The sequence below is a fragment of the Lotus japonicus genome, chromosome 3 (assembly GCF_012489685.1).
Source record: "Lotus japonicus ecotype B-129 chromosome 3, LjGifu_v1.2".
Lineage (NCBI taxonomy): Eukaryota > Viridiplantae > Streptophyta > Magnoliopsida > Fabales > Fabaceae > Lotus > Lotus japonicus.
The window spans coordinates 88,936,913-88,959,962 of NC_080043.1; the positions used below are offsets into that span (position 1 = coordinate 88,936,913).

At 35.4% G+C, this 23,050-nt stretch overlaps 4 protein-coding genes across 4 annotated transcripts; 3 read left to right on the plus strand and 1 right to left on the minus strand.

The window, feature by feature from the left end:
• Positions 1-5,160: 5,160 nt before the first annotated feature.
• LOC130747100 (serine/threonine-protein kinase Nek5-like) lies at positions 5,161-12,014 on the plus strand. Its single transcript, XM_057599934.1, has 14 exons — positions 5,161-5,962; positions 6,050-6,116; positions 6,237-6,302; positions 6,570-6,616; positions 6,736-6,781; positions 6,865-6,945; positions 7,036-7,078; positions 7,167-7,216; positions 7,905-7,986; positions 8,064-8,113; positions 8,656-8,729; positions 9,164-9,215; positions 9,308-9,979; positions 10,079-12,014. Exons 1-14 carry the CDS (start codon positions 5,865-5,867, stop codon positions 11,816-11,818), a joined length of 3,168 nt encoding a protein of 1,055 aa, XP_057455917.1. The 5' UTR covers positions 5,161-5,864; the 3' UTR covers positions 11,819-12,014.
• A 1,002-nt stretch (positions 12,015-13,016) lies between these two features.
• On the plus strand, positions 13,017-13,652 carry LOC130744968 (NDR1/HIN1-like protein 10). Its single transcript, XM_057597124.1, has one exon. The coding sequence runs from the start codon at positions 13,017-13,019 to the stop codon at positions 13,650-13,652; it is 636 nt and encodes a 211-aa protein (XP_057453107.1).
• Positions 13,653-15,195: 1,543 nt separating this feature from the next.
• LOC130744969 (uncharacterized) lies at positions 15,196-15,870 on the plus strand. Its single transcript, XM_057597125.1, has one exon. The coding sequence runs from the start codon at positions 15,196-15,198 to the stop codon at positions 15,868-15,870; it is 675 nt and encodes a 224-aa protein (XP_057453108.1).
• Positions 15,871-21,641: 5,771 nt separating this feature from the next.
• On the minus strand, positions 21,642-22,073 carry LOC130744970 (uncharacterized). Its single transcript, XM_057597127.1, has one exon. It carries the CDS (start codon positions 22,071-22,073, stop codon positions 21,642-21,644), a length of 432 nt encoding a protein of 143 aa, XP_057453110.1.
• Positions 22,074-23,050: the final 977 nt, after the last annotated feature.

Here is a 23,050-nt window from a genome sequence, read left to right on the forward strand (position 1 = left end):
CTTAATCAAGGGAAAATCTCTTCCTGAGACACACAATTTTGATATTTTGATCTTTTAAATATCATGATAAAAAACCAACAACTACATCATGTGTGTTTCTTCCAGAATATATATGAGGAGAGAGATTCCTCGATCATGTGTAATGGTGGTGCACAGTGGTGAGTGTAATTGATTGCACAAGCATAGTGAGTCCACAGTGAGAATGATATTTGTAAAAGATACTCCAATGCTTAAGTCACCAATGAATAAAAATAAAAAAAATTCTCTAAGTCTAGAAGAGTAAAGTGAAAATCATTATGACAATAATTAACTTAAAAGTGTAGACCAAATTAAACTGTATTATAGAGTTTGTTGTTACCAATAATTAGGTGTTTAACCTTTGTTTAGTTATTGAGTAACTAGCTTTCAAGATGCTACATTTGCTTCAATAATATAATCTGAAGTCATTAACTCTAACAACTTAATTAGTATTTGTTCAGCTAGTTGGTAAGACAAGTGAAAGTTTTGCCTTTGGTCCTTCTAGTCGATTAGCTTGACATTTACTTGGTTGTTAGCCTTTTGGACCAACCAATACAATGGTGACAGTGACCGTTTGGGCTAACTAGAACACGCGCCCCTAGCTTGACATGCAATATCAAGATGAAAAGATAATGTCTAATATTATGAATAAAGTAAAATGTAATCCAAGATGCAACAAAAGCAATTTAAATTTAACATGTGTAAGAGATGAAATGCTCCTCATAGTTTTGTGCATGGACGAGATGACATGCATGCTCATATATTATATTATTAGATTAGGTTAGGTCTGTCTTGTAATTAAGTGAAATATGAACAGTGAAGTTAAAAATTAATCATGATAATTATGATTCAACATTGAAGACTAAATTACAAAGGTATAGTTTTTGAAATGATTTTATTTACAATTTCCCATCTCTTCAAAATCTCTTTTTGGTTAATTAATTTTTTTGAGAACAAAGCATTTTATTTGAAGGAAAATGAAAGCTAATTAATGAGGACAAAGACCCCCTCAAATGGACAGAACAGTACAGGATATTACAAAGATTCATTAAAGTAGAATAGATCCTTATCGAACTCCGCTCCCCTCTTAGCTAATTTATCGGCTTCACCATTCGCTTCCCTGAAAATATGCTTCACTTTTTGGTTAATTAATACAATAATACATCATTATAACATTTTATTTTTTAGAGTGTTTTGGAGGAAAAAATCATAGTAACTTTTTTTTTGGTGGAAACGTTCTAAAAGTTCCCTTTCCCCCCTAAAATTTATTAATTCAAACATTTTAAGTTTGAAATTTCGCAAGCTAAATCCTAGTTCTTGAAGTTTTGGGTTTTTTGCTAGGGTCTTTTTTCTTCCAGGTTCATCAGGTGTTCGTAAGTGGTCATTCCCTTTCAAAAGCCTTTAATTCAAGTACATTTATCTCATTTTCTAATGGTTCAAATACATTTATTGGTGGGAGGGGAGATGATAATTAATGTCAATAATTCTTTGGACGTTTCTCTTGATCTTCCTTCTTCGTGGCTTGATGGCTATCTTTTTTTTATAGGCGCTTGATGGCTATCTACCCTTAATAATATTGTTACATCTCGATCGTTTATAATATATAACTTTTTGTGTGCATAAGTTAATAACAGTAGAGGCAAGGAAGAAATTAACAAAGATGTGGTCCCTGGGTACGTAAAGAAATATTGGTTGATTGGAGCACGCAAGATAGTGGGAGGGAGAAATTAAATTAAGGAGGGGTCATCAGGTGTCTACGACGTCGTTTTCCCGTTAACTGGATCTGCGGATAATGTGCATGGACATGTGCTTGTGTAGCTTAGGAGGAATTAGCACATGGAGATTACTAGGAGTAGTAGTAAGGACACACAGAGACAAGGCACTGAAACCATGGCACAGGTCTGCACTTCTCTAGTTCTCTTATTCAAATGAGATTTCCAAGTTAGAACTGTTTGTTAGCTAGTGTTTGATCGTATTCCACTATTCCTATATACTCATATACTAATCATTTGTTTTAACTTTTCAACCTCATTGAACTTTGTGTAAATGGTGCTGTCCAATATGGCCAACTTCCCTAATTAATTCCATTGTTTAGTTAATTAATCCACTGTGTTTGTCATGAATTGAGTAAAGCAAAATCACTTCCACCATCAAATGTTGGCCTGGAAGTTGGTGTTACCTTTTTCTTTCTCCAGTAAGATAGTGGATTTTAGGTCATCATTATCCAAGACTTTATGTATATAACCTCGTGAGTAGGAGGAATCCTAATATGATAATTATCCTATATATTTTTTGGTTAATACACATATAGAGTGATGCTTATGGCACAAAAAAAAATTGATTTGCCTCACGAATATTCACACGGTCGACATTGTGTCATTATATAATTTATAGTTTATATAAGTTGAATATTAGCTTAATTAATATAGAAAATATAATCCAACTAGATGATTTCATGTGTGTTCGTTTTGTTACTTCTCGTTAATTATTTATCATTATCCTAGAACATATGTATTATCAAAGGTAATCTTGATTGAGTCGTGTTAGGCCGCAAGAGGATTAAATTATAGGTGATCATCCACATTAGGCTAACATGAACAAATCACAAATTGATTAAACACCACATTTTTCACTCAAAACCTTAAGACATTAGGCGTATGATGAGTCATCTCACCTATAAAGTGCTCATTAATTTCTCACATAATCTTTCAATGTGAGACTTCTTTACTCACACTTAACATATACCCAACAAGTCAGTAAATATCGACATTTAATTTGTGGGATTAGCTATCAATACACAACCGAAATAATATGTTGCAACTCCATGTATCCAATCATGCCCTTTCAATTAAAATTAAACATGTAAATTAACATTGTTATTTTTTGGTCATGGCAGATTGTGTGAGAAACTAGCGACACAAGCCTTCCGACAACCGATATGCATCTCAACCACAACATAGGCATGCCATGTTTTCCTCTTCCAAAATAGAGACCATTTAATGGGAACCTTGCCCCAATTGCATGAGATGGGGGCGGTGGGTGGCCTCGACTTCCACTTTCTCAAGGGACTCCACAATCCCCCCAAGGATCAACACTTCGGCGTGCCTCCCAAGCCGCTTGCAACGACCTCCATATCAATGACAACTTCAATGTTTGCAGGCGACTCTTATGTGCCACCATCCTCTTCACTAGCCATAACAAGAACCCAAGAAACTCCTTTTCATCGACGTTGTTACTTGCGGTCTCATATCCAGGGCCTCATCATCGCCTATGCCCGCTCCACCGCAATAGGCAGAATCTTTGTCGCCCCCGTTGAATTCATCAATGAATAACATCTAATTATTTTAGCTCTCACGAAGTTAACAAATATATACGTGCAATTTTAACATGCGTGACAATTTCTTATTGAATTGACAGAGAAAGTCAGACACAAAAGAATATTATTTTAAAAGGATTAAATATGTACCAATTTAATTAGAACTAAGTTAAGATTATATACGCACCAACCCCTCTTTTTATTTTCTTGCTCCAAATTAAGATCTTCTCTCTTGTATTCTCTCTTCGATCATCTGTTCTTTTTCATTTTTAACCCAACAAAATATAAGCTTTTGCTAGAGACATAGATTTTCACTCGAATATTATCATTTTCTCACAATTTATACATATAAGTTCTTTCTTTTCGTTTCCTTTCGTTCATCTTTTTGATAGATTAAAAGTATCAACAGTAAATGAAAAGAAGATTAGTTCTCCCGAACAAGAAATTTTTTTCATTGAACAAAAAAACATAGCAACCTTACCCATCCACTTTTACATAAAGGTTAAAGCTATGGAGTGAAGATCTTTAGCATGATCAATGATTTAATGAGGTGTTTGTTTTCACAAATCATATTTTGATTAAATACGATGTAAAAACTCAACCACATAAAAATTAATGTTTCATGCTTTGAGTGAGTTTTAAATACAAAATTGACGTGACTACCAAAAGTCAAAACACAATCTTAAAATGATTTCTTTTCTACCTACAGAATTTGGAGGTTGAAAAAGTTTTGCCTATTAATTGGGACCAATATGTATCTTTTCCATGTATCAATGTTTTGTGGATAACGTATATGGGTGAATTTTGTGGTACTCATACACACTTTATTATGGTGTTAAATTATACTCCCTCCTCCGTTCTTAAATAACTGACATTTTAAGGTTGTTGCACAAGTATTAAGAAATAGCAATTAATGTTCTTATTTTATTAAAATTACAATCTAACTTCCTACTATACCCTTTATCTCTCATATTAATTCTAACTTTTCAACTTTTCTACCACCAATAAATAAAGGTTACTATTGGTAAAGTATAATTAATGTTCTCTTGAACTTTGTAAAGTGGCAGATAATTAGGAACAAAATTTAGTTAGAAATAGTGTCAGTTATTTAGGAAGGGGGAGTACATAATTGATTTAAGGTCAAATTAACTCTTGAGTGTATGAAAGTTTAAATTATGTTATTAAACTTTAAGATTTAGTTTATGTTATGTGATTAGTTAAATTTTTTCAAATAGTATCACATTTGATGGATGAGAGATTAATCTTTCGATCCTGTCAAAATATATTTTTCTTATATACATGGATGATGTCCATGTATTACGGTTATAACCAAATAACATCATAAACTCAAACTCTTTTTACTCGAACCAACACTTTGTTGGTATGGACTAATTGATTAAGTATGAGACTTAACTTCCTTCCTTGTAACATGGCTATTAGAGCATGACGCAGTACTCACTTATCTAACTTGTTGTAAGGTTGAGTCCACACTCATCCCCTTGAGATAAATTGATTTGCTGTAAATATTCTTTGAGGCCACACATCTCTATGTTCTAGAATAGCACAATACCCTCTCTTAAAATTTTGTTAAAAAAGGTCACTTGTTCTATTATCAATCTTGTTACTGGATAACATTATTAATACCATGAAATAGTAACATAGGGTAATCATTTGACTAAGCATCTACATTTTTTGATTCTTAATTAACAAACACTTCCATTTACCAAAATTATCTTGTTAACTTTATGAACATCCAATACTAATCTAGGCATAGACATCAGAAATTCAAACTGCAAGCTGTGGGTGATAATTGAAATATTTCTTCTTATGGCAATAGACAGCTGAAAGCCTGAAAGCATTTCTCCCACGAAGGTGACACCCCTTCATGGCGCCATTAATGGACATTGAATTCTGAAGGAAGATGATGCAAAAGAGAAAACATTAAAAAAATAAAAATAAATAAATCTTAAAAAATAAGAAAATGAAATAAACGACCAAAAATTGAAAGCTTGGAACCTGGTAGACCAGCTGTGACTGTCGGCGAATATCTAAGCACACCCATAAGCACCCCTCTTCTCTCATTCTCTCTCTAAACTCTTCCATTGACCTTGTGTTTGAGTTTGTGTTAGGCATTGTTTTGTTCTTCAGTTTGGCATCAAAGATTGAAACTTACAATATTTTTCATTGGAGTTTGCAAAAAACATCATCATGGGTATGCTATTATTGCCCATTGGTGTTGTCTTGGTACTTGTGGTGAGGGACTATTGAATGAAGCTGCATACCCTGATGGTGTTTTGGTCACAGATGATTCTAATCTATTGCAGAAGCAATGTAGAACAAGCTTGTTGCAGCTCTGTGCATAAGAATGAATCGTTTTGATTTGGAAATGGTTTGATTTTGCTGCAAAAAGTGAGGATTTTGAGAAGTTTGAAGTGTGAGATTGGTTGCTAGCTTCGGTGGTGTTCTTCTTTTTTGTTTGTGGTTTTTTTGTTTGGGTTTTGAGGAATTAGAGATTGGTGGATTGAGAGCAATGGAGTCTAGGATGGATCAGTATGAGATCATGGAGCAGATCGGTCGTGGAGCTTTTGGAGCTGCTATTCTTGTTAATCATAAGGCTGAGAGGAAGAAGTAATGGTCAACCCTTTTTCATTTTGTTGATGGTGTTATCTTTGTTCAGAAGTTTGATCACTGAATCTTCGTTTTCTTGGGTTGCAGATATGTGCTGAAAAAAATCAGGCTTGCCAGGCAGACTGAAAGATGCAGAAGATCTGCTCATCAAGAGGTGAACTTTTTCTCTTTTGTTCTTTTTGGGAATCTCTGCTTGTTGATTTGCTTCATATTCTTGGAATCTGCTTTTGGTTGTGGAGGGAATTTAACTGTTTCTGCCTTTTGGTAATTCCAGATGGCTCTTATTGCTAGAATCCAGCACCCTTACATTGTGGAATTCAAGGAGGCATGGGTTGAGAAGGTGAGAGACCCTTTGAGTTTTTTTGGTGTTGTAATTTGCTCTGACAAATTCGATACCATGAGTGCGACTCATAAGGATCGAACTTTCGACCTAAGGGTTCAAACAATTACTTTTAACATTACGACTGTCACTTAGTGGGTAGACCCTTTAAGTTCTTGGATGACTCAATCATAGTCTTATTACATACAATATTGCTATTTTGTTCTAAACTAGAAAAAAACTGGATTATGACCTTTTTCCAGCTAAGTAAATTTACTTGTGTTGCAGGGTTGCTATGTCTGTATTGTCACTGGATACTGTGAAGGTGGAGACATGTGAGTCTATGATAATATTAATAACTATGAACTTGCAGTGTCATGTAAAAGTTCATAAGTTTTATGTGGCCAATTTCTCAAAGTTTGCTGTACTTGTTTTCTCTTCAAATCTGTCACAGGGCTGAATTGATGAAAAAACAAAATGGTGCTTACTTTCCTGAGGAGGTATTCTTGTACCTAGAAGTGTATTTGTTTCTGTGAATTGTTTTATTTTATGGCTTACACTGGAAGCTGTTGAAATTGTACAGAAACTCTGCAAATGGTTCACTCAATTACTGTTGGCAGTGGAATACCTGCATTCAAATTATGTTTTACATCGTGACCTAAAGGTATACTTGTATGAAACCAACTATATTGCCTATATTTATTGTCTTCCATTTGAATTATATTAAGTCTGATTTTGTTGGCTTTGATGACAGTGTTCCAACATCTTTCTTACCAAGGATCAGGATATTCGCCTTGGTGAGTTCATCTGCCATTTTGTTTACATAGAACATAATTTTTTTTTATGTCTCCATCCTAAATTTGTCTGTATTTTTCTGTCATGTAGGGGATTTTGGGCTTGCTAAGACACTCAAAGCAGATGATTTGGCTTCCTCAGTATGTGTGAAATAAAGAACTTGTTGCTTTCTTCTTTGTCTTCTTTGAATTCAAACATTTTGTAAAAGATGAATGAGGTTATGCCAAGCTTCATTTCCTGCATGCTAAAACCATAAGCTGATAAGCGGTTGCAGATATAGTTTTCTTCATCTTCAAATCACTCTCCTCTCTTTCTGGGTCTAAAGTGGTGACATATCTGTTATATTCATACTAAGAAGACACCTATTCTTTCAAATATAACCTTACGAAGCTTTTTTTGGACATCTCCCAATTTGTATTCCCTATTACCTTTGATATCAGAAAGAAGAAAAAGGTGGAGATAAGAATTGATTGTTCCTTGAATGAATTGAATTTGGTTGCTTATAAGAAGAATATATTTCAAAGAAGAAAAAGGTGGAGATAGAAATTGATTGTTGTTTGAGTGAACTGAATTTGCTGGAAATTTGATAGACTGGATCCTGCGTACTAGAGTTTTTTCCCCATAGGGGACAATGCTTTGAAAAACTTGTATATTATTTGTCATATTTTGAGGATAAAATTCATATTCTAATGATGTTAAAATTCTAGAGGTTCAATAAAACTGACATTGCTACCATTTTTTTAGTTTAAATTATTAGCATTACACTTATTTACAAATACATAGTTACCAGATGTGGGATTAGTAATTGCTGCAAACGTTTCTATGCAGGTGGTAGGAACTCCAAATTATATGTGTCCTGAACTGCTTGCAGATATTCCGTATGGATTCAAATCCGACATTTGGTCACTGGGTATGTATGTTATAAGCAAGTATCTGACATTTGAGGATTTGGTTTTGCTGCTTCTGAAATGAATTTCTGATGTTCAGGGTGTTGTATATACGAGATGGCTGCTCATCGCCATGCTTTTAAAGCCTTTGTAAGATTTCTTCTGATTTTTTCCTTAATACTGTATAATAGTTATAGGTAGGCTGTAATCTTTAGTGAATTCATTTGATGTACTAAGTTCCTCGTGTTTCATATGAGCACAATATGTGATCTCTGCATCAAAGACTTAAGTTATGATTTTGCACTACAGGAAAGACAATGTATCAGTTTGCATAAATGATCTACATATAGTTAAAGAGTAAAAAAATTGTATAATTGAAGTAGATTGCTGATCAAACGTTTTCCAGGGTTTGTGCAGCTACCACCATTGTGATCTATATTTTAATTTTCGACTTTTCGCATCCCCATTTATTTGCAGTTTTTCAAATTTATCCTTGTTTTCTAAACAATCTTAGCTTCTACTTGTTTAGTGGAATAATACTACTTAACATTTAGTTTCCTGATATTTTTCTTGAACATTGTTATTTAGGGTTCCTGGTTGAACATTGTTATATAAATGTTTATGTGGAGGTATATTACCATGGGTTATCATCTCTTGAGTGTTTAACAATGGCATGGTAAATCATATTTCAGGATATGGCAGGATTGATAAGCAAGATAAACCGTTCCTCTATTGGTCCTTTGCCTCCTTGTTACTCCCCTGCATTGTAAGTTTCTACATACTTTTGTGAACATTAATGTTCTTTTGTTATTTACCACTCCTGATAAAGTCAGGCTTATGACTGTAAGATATGAGGACATATGATCATGTTTTCTGTGTGGATGCATTATAGACTGCATTTGGTTGCAAATTTCCAATCTTTTTGCCATAGGTCTTAGATAATTTTCATTTAAACAGTAGATTTACCAGAGCCACTTAAAAAACAATGCATGAGAAACCATGTAACTTAAGCTGTTTCTGCTATTCATATATATAGAACCAATAATAGGTCAGTGTCAGGGATATGAAGGCTTGTGTTGGAATTTGGGAAAGTTTAAACCTGTCTTGTTTAAGTGAATGATAAAGATCTGTTTTACCTTCTATTTCAATTCTCATTTTTCTGTGCTTGAAATCTGAAGTTGTTGACTATTGCACCTGCAGGAAAATACTGATAAAGGGCATGCTGAGAAAAAGTCCTGAGCATCGTCCAACAGTAAGCCTCTCTTGAGAATAAATTTATCTCCAATGTGTCAATGGTTCACTATCTTTGCTTCTCCTAAACGTTCTCACTTATATTTTTCATAGGCATCTGAGGTGTTAAAGCACCCTTATTTGCAACCTTATGTTGATCAATATCGTCCATCTTTCAGTCCTCCAACATCATTTTCTCCTGAAAAACCAATTAATGTTACTGTTCGCCAAAAGAAGATGGCTGAAAGTCAAAACAGTAGTGGTTCAAGCAGTGACAAAGATAGTTTGATGTCAAATGATAGAAACATTGCAACAGCAATGCCAAAGTGTGATAACAAGGCCACAGAGATGGATATTCCCTCAATTGATGATGATGATGATGATGCTGATGGCTCAGAGCATCTCCCTCCCAGTGAGGAAGAAAATGGCTCTAGCAATGGCAATACGAAAACAACAGAACATGAGGTCATGAAACCATCTCATAATGAACAGTGTTCTAATGTTGAATCTAGACAGCAGCCAAAAACAATCAGAAATATCATGATGGCACTGAAGGAAGGAAAAGTTAGAGATGCAACTTCTCCAATGCGAGGAAGTCGTGTAAAGAGTGGTGGTGTATCAACACAGAAAATAAATCCAGAAACATTGTCTAACTCTAAACTGCCTAAACCAACTTTTATTGCTCCTAGTTTGAAGGCTAATTTAGAGTCACCAAATGTTGCACTTGCAAAACCAACCCCGGATTCATCAAAACGAATACCGGGATCACACCATTTAAAGCATCAGGTACCTTACCATCTGAAATTATCTAAATACCAGCTATTGTAAAGATTTGCTCATAACATCAAAATTTATTTCTGGCATTTTGTTTCCACTTGCTGACAGTTACTGATGACAGAACCCTCACCTAAAGTTAAACCAAGACATGATTTGACTCCACCATCTGGTCTTATCAAACAAGTAGAAGGAGACGGGGCTCCTCCCAGGCCAAGACAAAGGACTCCCCCAAGCTTACTTCGACGTCCTTCGTTTCCGGGGAGAATGAGGCTGGCTGGGCATGATGTTCCAAATGCAGTTAATGATTCTGCGAAGCTAAGTCCGAGTAAAATAGAACAGGAGCCTGAGATGAGCCATTTTCAGTTTAACAATGGCGATGTTCGACATATTTCTAGACAGATTACTAGGGAACCTCAGAAGGCTTTTGAAAGAAGTTCCAAAGGAATGCAAACAGACAGCAGTAATTCTGCCTCATCTTCAGTTTCTATTCAAGGATATGAACATGCTGATGATGCTACAACTTTTGTTGACTTGAGAGAGCAGATGCATCCTGATCACGAAAGCGTAGCTGTAACCCACATTGTAGGTCCGGAATCATGTCCTGACAGAAGGCGACCGACAACAGGTTCACGGTGTAAGATGGTTGAAGAAGTGTCTGAGGAAACCTGTGAAGTCAACCTGAATTTTCAGAATACTATTAGTCATAATGAGAAAGTGAGTTCAAGTTTAACTCTTGATCACCCTGTTGAAAATTCTACAATAATGTATGCTTCAGAAGATAGTCTTACCAGAAATCAGACAACTACATCTTCTGCTTATGGGTGTGATAATAGATCTCTAGAACCCCCTTCTGAAGCCGCCAAAGGAATCAAAGATCTTCAAGATACTTCTAAAGAAATATCTTTGACCAAGTCTGTTAAACATCCACCCGCAATTGCTGGAGAAAGGTCAGTTTGTGAAGAAGTTGGTCCAGTGAGTAAACTCAACATTAGTCCTGATATAGTTAATCAACAAAACCTTGCTTGTAAGTCCACTGGTCATGACAAATTCACAGTGAGAGAGAGACTGTCATCGGTGACTGAAACTGCCCCTCTGATTACGACTACTCAAATAACAAGCCAGAAAGCTTTGCAAGAGAAAGAAACTGTCTTGACGAATCCAGCACCAGAAAAACCAGATACTGGACATCTTCCTACAGCCTTTGATGAAGTCATCCATGTGATACGCCACAGTAGTTACCGTGTTGGGAGTGAGCAGACAGTAAAGGAATCTGTGGAGATGGGAGCTCAAAATGTAGATCTTGGTAAATATATCAATATTGCGAGGGATGATGTAGAAATGAGAAACATAAGCTCTCCTTTGACCCTTAAATCTTCAAATTCCTCTGAAGCTGCAAGCTTGAAATCAAGTATTTCTGATCAATTGGAAATGAGAAACATGAGTACCCCTCCTACCATCAAACCTTCAAGTTTATCTGATGCTTCAAGCTTGAAATCAAGCATTTCTGATCACCCTGGTCTTAAGGAACCAGATGTGAGTGACCTTGTTTCTTTAGTTTCAGAACCTGATTCCCCTGAGCTTAGTAAATGCATCACTCCCACAACTGAAGACAAACCACCACTGGCGAAGGAAACAATGGACGTGAAATCTTTCAGGCAGCGAGCGGAGGCACTTGAAGAGCTCTTAGAATTTTCTGCAGAGTTGCTGCAGCAAGAAAGATTGGAAGAACTTAAAGTTGTCCTAAAGCCCTTTGGGAAAGACAAGGTCTCCCCAAGGGAGACAGCCATTTGGTTAGCCAGGAGTCTTAAGGGAATGATGTCTGAGGAAAGTGGGGGAAGAAGTTCATGAGGTATCTTTATTCTTACCTGATGACTTTGCTTGTATTTGATGCTTAAAATTTGCTTTAATAGTTCATAGCTATTCAAGTACCACTTGATTTTTTATTCTGCTTCTTTCATTATTGTAATTCTTTCTGTACTTTTATGCTGCTGTAAATAGTGACCATACAAATTAATAACATCAAATAACGATCAATTGTATTGTATGGACATTCTGCGCCCTGCCATAGTTGTTTAATCTTAATTTACACCTTCAATGTTCTTCCCAAAATAATTAAATTGCCATGGTTAAACGGAGCAAAGCAAAATACATAGAAGAGTTCACTTACTAGTCACACACAATCAAACCATTTTTCAATCAGATGCTGCCATCACTATGCTTTGTGGATACTGTGCATGTTTATTGTTTAGAAATCCTTCCAAGTTGATTCTGAAGCCATAGTCAATTTTGGAAAGAAGTCTCTGTGAGTAGCTTCAGACCGGTCCAAATATGTTATAAATTTCAACAAAGCAGATAAAAACATTTTGAACGTAGAGACAAATTCAGGAAGTTACTTTAGTTTTTTTTTTTAATTAATTAGCATTTCTGCACATTTTAGAATGTTGGCTACTTGGCTGCTTCTCATAATTATTCCCTCAGTTCCACCAAATTTCCAAGAACCATGTTTTATTTCTATTGGAACCATCCACGCGTATCTCCACTTCAAAGAAAAATCCACGCGTTTTGTCATAGCTTATAAGTGTTTTCTCTTTTCTCTCTCTCTTCACTCCTACTCATCACACCCTTTCTACATTTGATCATGGCATCACTCTCACCTTCCTAACAAAACCCATCTTTTGCTGTTAAAGAACAGCAACAAAATCGCACACATTTTTTTCTTTTCCATCTCATTTTTAATGAATTTTTCTCGTTATTTCTCTATGTTTTCCCTACCGCATCACTCAACATATCTCTCACTTCTTACTTTTCTATTCATTTCTCTATTTGGATGTGAGGTGGTATTCAGCTGTGAACAAATTATTTTCCAATTGAACTTTGGTACTACTAGCTAGCATCATCTTTGATAACATTCTCTTGTTATCTCTCCCTTCCATTCTTATCACATTACCTTGTCATATCTCTTATTTCTTCTTTTACCACTCTTGGTGGAAGTGAGATCAGTGACTTATTGGACAAACTCTGCTTCCAAAATACAAAGCAAATGAACATGGAGCACCCTCAAACCATAGGCACCACAACAAGAAGGACCTGTTGTCATACAAGCTTTTTCCGCGATCTGACCTTGATAGTAGTTTCCATCTTTGTAATTTTGATGGCCATCATAGGCATAGCTTGGCTTGCCATGCACCCTCATGACCCTTTTCTTGAGGTGATATCACTTTCTGTGACCAACTTCTCTGTCTCTGTCTCTGATTCTGAGCTTAGAGGCAAGTATGAGCTGTCACTAACCATAACAAACCCAAACAAGAAAGTCCAATTGGTTCTTGACAGTTTCAACGTGGGGCTGCTTTATGGTCATGTACTGCTCTCAGAGGCTGCAGGGCAACAATCACCTTTGTTTGTTAACAAGATGGAGAACAAGTGTGTGAAGGTTGAGTTGGCAGAGAGGAACTCACCAGAGTCGGTGATGCATGAGGATCTGGTTGAAAACTGGAACAAAGGGGTGGTGAAGTTTAACGTGAAGATGGGGGTGAGAGTTAGATTTGAAGCTGGAATCTGGCCAAGTAGGGAACAGTTCTTGCATGCATACTGTGGGGACTTGAATGTGGGGTTTTCTCCAAAAGAGACAGGGAAGCTTTTGGGTGTAGGAAAGGATTGCAACATAGTCAATGCAGGATCTTAGTTAACAAAATTGGCTATATTAGGAATGCTAATTATTGGGTAAACTGTAAATTTTTCTCTTATTTAGTAGGATTTGTATCAATTTCACTTGAGATAAGTGATTGGTGGGGCAGCGAATTAGAATAAGACATCAAAGTAAGGACAAAAAATATTCATTCGGATTGTATTAGTGAGACAGATAATGAGACACCAAATAAGGACAAAAAAATTTCATTCGACATTAAAATCCTTTGTCCTCATTTGTGTCTTCTTCCACATCCCACCAATCAAATTGTGTTAAGCCCTTTTAAAAATTATTAATGTAAGGTTATAATTGTTATAATAATGTCTACATGACACAATTTCATTCATAAAATGAAAAATGAGACATCAAATAAGGACACAATTAAGATCTCCATTCGTATTTAGATTGAAATTTTATCTTCTCATTTGGTGTCGCATTTCATATCCCACAATTCCACAAATCAAATTCTGTCATGACATTAAAAACTACTCATACAATGTTATAATTGTCATGACACAATTTTATTTGGTGCTTGCTGTGGTACCTTAAGCCGGATTAGGGTGTGGTACCCAAAATGAGTTGGTTCAATAATAAAGACTCATGTATCGATTAAAATTTTGATTTTGTTATATTATAGTAATGCAGTGTTCCATTCTTAGGGACATAAGATATGCTAGTTGTGTTTTCTGAGCTTTGTTCATCCATTAACCATGATCATTTTACGCGCATCTCTAACATCATCATTCGTTTCCACCACTCGTTCATTTTTCATTAAGAAATGAATTTCATGAGATAAAGTCAATTGATAAGTGAAGTAAAATCTAAAAATATAGTATTTACCTTGAATAATATAATAATAATCTATTAAATTACCTAGTTCGGGTACCACACAAAAAAAAAATCAGGGTACCACAAAATTTATCATTTTATTGTTGGGCTTAAATAAGTATAGAAGATCCATTAATGTTTTTTTATTTTTACAAAACAAGTATCTTAATCATATACCTTGAAGCTATCACTTTGAATTCATAGCATAGCATTCCGATCATTCTTATGCTAAATGATTCTAGGAACCTACATAAAGTAATGTTCCAAACCTTAGTAAATTTCCTGGTATATTTGTTTCATAGTCGAGCTTGACTGCAGATTGGCTTGCGCTGGACTTTGTAATCTTCGTGGCTTGCAATGAAACCTCATGCTTTATACAATAACCAAAACATGTTTTGTCCCTATTAGTGTGCATACATAATATACCAAGCGTGAGAATACATAATATATATACCACATGTACCAAGCGTGTAGATCAACTAGCATAAATCTTGTGTTCGTGTCATTGTGAATACACTAGGGTTAAATACTTAGTAGGGTCGGGGAGAACTTTGTTGCACATAATAGTTCTATTCAGCTCGAAAATAATTATCTTTGTGGAAGATACAAGTTTAAAACAAAAAATATACATAATATATATATGTACTGAAACATATATTTTCCTTCCCCACATTCACAATTTCACATATTAATCCAATTTCTGTTCTACAAAATGGATCAAGCCAACAGAAATTACAACCTTGCATCTACCAATAAAGACCCACCTGCAAAAAAATTCATCAGACACCATCGATTCAATATCATACTTGCTTCAATTCTGGCTCTTTCAGGCATATCAATCTTCATAGCTTGGCTTGCCACACTACCCCACAAACCCAATTTTGTTGTAAACTCTCTCTCTTTATCAAATTTCAATGTCTCCCAAACGCAGCTCAAAGGAAACTCCTCCAATACCCTCATAATTTCCATAGTAAACACAAACAAGAACGCGTATTTGGTCATTGACACTTTCAATATCTATTTGTACCATCACGAAACAGAGCTCTCTGCAGCAATAGTGCAGAGTCCCATCTACTTGCAAAGCATGAGCTTGATAGAGATGAAGGCTGAGTTTGGAGGAGGAGGATTTTTTAGGAGCAAGGTGGTGGAGATTAAGGAAGGTGAGAATACACAGCCTTGGGAACAAAATAAAAACGTGCTCAAGTTATGGACCATAGGCAATGGTGATTTTGTAGTGAAAATTTCAGTGAGAGGGAGATTTAGATATCTATATCAAATGCTTACAAGACGAATGAACCTTGATGTTTATTGTGGTATCATTGACATGCATTTTTCTACTGATCATGACTTATGGAATGTTTCTGGTGGAGGATTCTGTGATATATAGCCAGGGCATTAGAGAATGCATGCTGATTGGTTTTCCGTTTATTTTTATTTGTGCTTTAACTCTATGTTGTCAAACCACTAACTTGAAAAGTTGTACAATTAGCATATGAGTGTTCCACACATGCTAACTCCATGTATCATCAGGCTTTCTTCTTCAATTCAACCTTATGCGTGAAGACTTGGAATCTACACTTTGAATATCCTATAAACCAAGGTGACTCCAAGTCTCCAATACTCTTCTTTTTGAAATAGATTTAAAATTAGAGGTAAGTGACCAAATACAAAAGCAATATAGGTCTGATTAAAGCAATAGACACTGTCATACATGATATCACTAGCTAGGTACACTCATGTGAGATTTCAAAAATCATAAACTAAGATGAGAGGAAAAGCAGATAACAATGATGAAGAGGAAGGTTTTGAAAGAATCCATTTCAATCCAAAAGTAGGACCTTGAAGAACATTAGAAAACTGGCTATTTTATTACAAATGATTTGTAATAATTAATATATAACTGCACTCAATCCCTTGCAATATTTGGAGTGTGAAGCATGAATAACCGAAAAGACAGGAAATCATTTCCTCTCTTTACCTCTGTCTTCATGAGCCAAGCCCATTAAACCAAAAAAAAAAGTGTTTTTTTGTCCATATACATGGTACTAATGTATCATATCATATCATATCCAGTTATGATTCACAAGATGTTTGACCAAAAAAAAAAAGAGAGCACAAGATGTGATTGTTAGTGAATCCTAGCTAGTTGGAATCTGAATGTTAGCTGTCAGTAGTTAGTTGTAAATTCTGTTATTAGTTAAACTGATTAGTTGTTAGTTGTTATATAGTTAGTTTGAGTCAGTTATTTTTCAGTTGTGAAACTGATTAGTTGTTACATAGTTAGTTTTAGTCAGTTATTTTTCAGTTAGTAAAGATCAAGTTAGTTTTAGAATGAATAAATTGAACTACATTTTCACTTCTCTTTCACTCTGAATTCCTTAACAGAAGGCACAGTAATTAACAAAATCAAGACAGTAAAAAAAATGATGGCATGTATTCAACTGAATTGTCTAAAAACTGTTTACACATAGAATGAGTGAACCATGAGTTCTAACTGCCCACATGATCAAGAGCTTGAAAAACTAAAACAGAATCAGTACTGTAACTAACACCCTGATGTATCAAGAATCTATGCACTAGTTACAATGTAGCAATGTACATCGTCAATTGCAGAAAGAGGATTCCGCTATAGCTATGACATGAAAACAAATTTACATGATGATGATGGACTAGAATTGAATTGCCAAATGAAAACAAATTTACATGATGATAGACCAGAATTGAGTAAATCTTGAACAGAGGATCACAGAGAAAGTGAAAATCAATCAGCATGCAACATTGACTTGAGTAAACCTTCTTGAAGAGCAAAAGAAATGCCGAATGAGGAGGTGAATCAGCACAATAGTCCCAACAAGAAAGATCAACATTCCAAACAGAATAAGCCTAACCCTGTATACCTCATCACTGTGAACGTCGCACGATGCATGAAATGGGTGCACAACAGTGGTGGCGGCGGCGGCGGTTACAGAAGAAGATGAACAGAGCTGAACCTTCACCTCTCCGCAATGGCCTTGAAGCATGTCCTTCACATTCACAACAAAAGGCATGAATCTTGCACTGGCGTTGAACCACAGGTCCAAATACACATACCCACATGATGATCCATGATCCATGATGGTGGTCCATTCATCAACCATCAAAGACACATTGGGAAACAGAGCTTCTATGGTGGTTGCGGTGGCGGCGGCACTCTGTTTCTGTTCTTGTTGCCGCCGCGGGAGGAAGAAAGTTGAGATGTTTTGTTGGCGGTGGAAGAGTGAGGCGTGGAGGGAATCACCGTAGTGGAATCTGCTTCCGATGGGATTGAAATGGTGAACGTGAAGCAACACAGCCAAGTTGGTTGTGATTGGGAAGAGGTTTACATTGGCGGCGGTGGTGTTGGGAATGAGAATTGAAGAAGGCGCAGAGGTTGAAAATGAATGGAGGGTGAAAGCAGGGGTGAAGGGAATGATAAAGAACAAGGCGAATATAGAGGTGAGAAACAGGGTCAGCAATCCCGTAACACATATGTAGGTAGCGTCGTAACAGATGACAAGCCTTTCCCAAACTTCTGTGAAGAAACCAGTGATTGCGGCACAGGCTCGGTGGTGCAACGCCGGGGGACCGGAATCGCCCTCTTGCTTCTTACGGAACATGCCCATCAGAGGACTTCTTGCTTCTTCAGGGAATTTGAAGTCTGCCATGATCGAGTTGAGTGATCGAGAAGAAGATGAAGAAGAAGAAGAAAGGAAAGTTGTGAATTCAATCAAGGCTCAAACTCAAACTGCTCTGCTCAAGGTGAAGACCGAAGAGAATGCATGCATGCATGCATGCATATATGCCTTTTAAAGCAGAGCATGCAATGCAAATGCAATCCAATTGCCTCAACTCACATATTCTTTTCGGCTCAATGGGCTAGCTTCATAAACTAGGGTCAATTACACTTCATGGTCACTACAAATAGAAATACAACTAGTCATGTTTTTTGTTGGATGGATTTTTCTTAAATATTAAAAGGAGTATCTTAAAAAAAAACATAATAAAACATATTTATTATATGGGGTTGTCTAAATGACCCATGATGAAATTTGGGTTAAATAACCCATGATCTAAGTGGACCAATCACATTTAAGATAAATTGGTTGAATTTTTTTATTTTATTAATTAATTAATTTTGGGTTAAATATATTTTTGGTCCCTAACTTATAACATGAATCTAAAATGGTACCTAAAAAAAATCGCAACGGTTTTAATCCTTAAATTTTTTTTTAATCTAAAATGATTTCATGTGAATTTTTTACATCTATTTCGGTCCCTCCAAAATTTCTTCCATCAACTTAAGTCATTCTCCACTCATAATTATTTCAAAACCTAAAAATTCATCTCAGAAACTGGTCCATCTTCTTCATCTTCAAAACCCATAAATTTTCTTCATCCTCCTCCTCCTCGGGCTCCCCCTTCTCATCCCTCTCCCACCCAAGAACCACCATCACCGCCCAAAATAATCAATTATATCTTTTAGGTCATTCTGGTGGTGCCAAAAATTGGTAAAGCCAATTCTTAATTAACTGAATTCAGCGGAAGTGAGTGTATCTAGAATTGAGTTATCTATCTGGTAAGACTAATTGGGAAAAAGAGATGAAAAGATAGAAAGTTTAAGTTATTGGAACTTGAAAGGAAAAAAATTACTAGCGAGGTGAACTGGATTCTCGCATTGTGTTGTTCTCCATGTTGCTTCACATATTGTTGTGCTAAGTGGGTGATAAAGTGGCTGGTTTAACATCGAATAATTAACATTCAACACATACTTAAGATCAAACAAATATTTTAGTTAATTTGATATTGTTTTGTGATGGAAGGCTCTTTTTTTTTTGCCAGTCCTAGATCATTGATGGTGGTTTTGAGTGGGAGAGGAAGGAGGACAGGATGATGAAGAAGAAGATGAAGGAAATTTTTAGGTTTTAAAGATGAAGAAGATGGAGGAGTTTCCTAGATGAATTTCTTGAGTTTTGGGATGGAATTTCTGGGTTTTGAAATAATTATGAGGGGAGAATGACTTAATTTAGTGGAAGAAATTTTTGAAGGGACCGAATGTGAAAAATCCATATATATGGAACCATTATAAATAAAAAAGAATTCAAGGACTAAAATCATTGTGTTTTTTTTCAGGTACGATTTTAGATTCATATGTATAAGTTAGGGACCAAAATATATTTAACTATAATTAAATTAATAAATAAAATATAAAAATTTAACCAATTTATCTTAAATTTGATTGGTCCACCTAGACCATGGGTTATTTAACCCAAATTTTATCATGGGTCATTTAGACAACCCCTTATTATATTTGGATGTGAAAGATATAAGTTAAATGGTGCTTGGGTCTTCGGAAGAATCAGCGAGACTCATGTCATAAACTTATTTTATATCATTAATGTAACTACCATGTTTTGTAAGCATTATAGCACATGACTGACGATACAATCAGAGTGGCGCTAGCTTAGGCTCACAAGCGCCATATTTGTATCATCCCGTCGATCACATAGGCAAGCATAAGTGGTCTTGGGCTAGCAAGCGTCGTTGAAGGCGCGCAACTGGTCAACTACTTCCTATCAAGCCAATCACATCTTGCCGCACCGGATGATAGAAAAGGGAAGCAATGCACCGGTGAAACATAATATATTAGTGTATGTGCTAACCGAGAGTTCATTATCTTATATTGTTTCTTTCTTAGTTTCCACTCATTGTCTGATACCTTATGAGTGAATGTGTGTGTTCCACAACACCTGAGTGAGGTGTCATATGATCATTGTTGTGACCAATGAAAAAATTTGGGTTAAATAACTCATCATCTAATTACATTGGAAATAAGTGGGTTGAAAATAAATTAATAAATAAAATATAGATTATAAGGAATGTCATCAATCATATTTAAGGATGGGGTGATGGATCATGCTATTAGGATTTAATTCAGATTTGTTCATTTCTAATTTTGGGGCTTTCTCTTGCGGGTTTGGTGGCCTTTGGGATGCTGGTTTCCTACTTATACGGTTTCATGCTTAAGACCATTTACAATGGGTGAGTTGAGTGAGGTGTTTAGTGTTGAGTTGGTAGTGTAGTGGTGTTTAGGGGTGTGTTGAGTTTGAGGAGAGAGGTGTTGAGTTTATTCAACATGTTGAGGGTGGACCCGGCAGGCCACGTGGGGATTCCTGATTGGGTCGCTGAATTTTTATCTTCTTAATCTTTTGAACTCAATTATTTCATTGAAAAAAAAAAATTCGGAAAAATTTTGTATACCAAAATTCATCATTTTTTTCCTCTATAAATAGAGACTTGGTTTGTTAGATTTGGATACAGAAAAAAAATCCAAGTTTTTCACCATCTTATTATCTTTCTCACCATCTCATTATCTTTCTATTAGCCTTTGTTTTGAAATGGATTCCAACAATTACCATTACAACACACATAGTTCTTCTAACTACCCATTTAGCAACCAAAATCCCAAGAATTTTCTAGATCCAAATCAATAAAACAACTGAATATATTATTTTCTATATTTAAAAAAAAAATTAAATTGTTAAATATTTATTGTTTTAATTTAATTTAAATCGATAATTGTAATTTTATGTAATCATAAAAATAAAAATATAAAATTAAATAAAAATATGAAATAAAAAAGTGGTGGGGTAGGGTGAGTGGTGGGGTAGGGTGTTGAATGAAAAACTGTTGGAGTGGATAAAAGTTGAATGTGTGTTGAATCAGAGAAAGAAGATGATGTGGAGTGTTAGGAAGAGAAAAAATAGTGTTGAGTGTTGAAAACCATTGTACATGGTCTAAGGGATGCTCGGAACTGATGTTGGTCTGTGCCTTTTATTCAGTGTGTTCTTTGGTGGGTGTAATTGATCATACTGTTTGCATTTTGGTTAAACTTCTAGTTTGTTATTTTCTTTTCTTTTTTCTTTTAGTGATGACTATTTTGCTACTAAGTTCTTTTTCTCTCTATATTTGAGTTTAGCACCCTTGTGCTAAGGTTGAATGCAATTTTTTAACTTATAAAAAAAAACTAATAACATGCATTTTAAAACAGAAAATAAAAATAAAAATAAAATTCACTGAATCTATGATTTTATTCCCTAAAAAACCAACACAATTACAAAAAGCAATTTTTCAAGATATCCTCTAGCAAATATCAATTTTCAAACCTTGACGGCAAACAGGGCAAGTAGTTTTTCCAGTGAGCAACCAAGAGTTGAGGCAGGAGGAGTGAAAGACATGAACACAAACTCCAAAAGGTTGAATTTGTTCCCCATTCTTAAACTGCTCCACGCAAATAGCACATCGATCACATTGTGATCCAATTTCTATGTCCCCTTGTTGGAATTTCTTAGTAGGGGGTAAGGCTCTCGTAGCAATCCTAGCAATCTGTGATCGTTCACTTTGTAATTGTCTCGATTCTTGCCTTTTCGCCGCCAATGAAAGGATAACCGTTCCCAACAAGGAAGCCATAAAAATAATAACTCCAAGGCACTCATGTCCCAACGCAGGTGCTACAACGAGTGCCAACACATTAGATGTCATGAGCAGAAGTATCGCATTGTCAAGAACATTCATATTTGAGAACTTACCACTGTGTTTAGTCTAAGTTTTTTTTTCTTCAAAGATCACAATCCTCTATATAAAGATAAAAGGCCTCTTCCTTTTCCTTAATGATTTACAGCTAAATAGATTTTTGAAACTATGGTAATTGAGATTATTAATTAGTGATAATAAGAGATAAAATTCTATCGTTACATACAAAATTTGAGTATTTATCTCAATCTGAACCGTTGATATGAATTCGTCTTTTGTAGTTTGTAACCTGTTTCCTTCTCATTTTCCCTAATCTATCGGTGACGTGCCTCAATTCCCGGATAAGCTGTTTACATGGAAACATTCTATTTAGATTCCTAATAAATAGGGTCTATATATAATTTGGGCTCTTGACACTGCTGATTTAGTTTGACTTCCATATATTTTCCATCCACATCTTCATATATAAGACCCATCCACATATAATTGGAAAAGTTCATGGTTTTTTTTTTATAAACAAGTGAAATATATTGAAGAGAAGTACAGGGGGTACTTCAACCCAATACAAGAGGAAAGAAGGGAAAGAATAGTAAAATGTAGCAAATTACATCAACAAAGTAAAGTTCATGGTGATTAATGCATAGGGATTTGAAGTGCATGTGTAATCAACATATTAATCATATCTCAATCTCATTAGAAAATGGGGGTATATTAGGATCATATGTGGTATTTCAAAGCTTTTGGTTACTAAATAATTTTGTAACTCTTTATTTTATTATATTAATATGTTGCTGTATACTTTTCATTTTCTAATTTTACTTTACACTTAACATATGATGATCTTTCTTCCAGCCAGTTCCAGGAAGAGCTATATTATGTGAGAAAAGCATTAATATATGGATGACATTCATTCGCTAGGATTCGAACCCTGACCCTTCACCCTGCAAATCTCTTCATTCCCTTAGCTCACTAAGTGAGCTACCCTTCCCCCTAAGTAACAACGAATCAGTTTAACAATT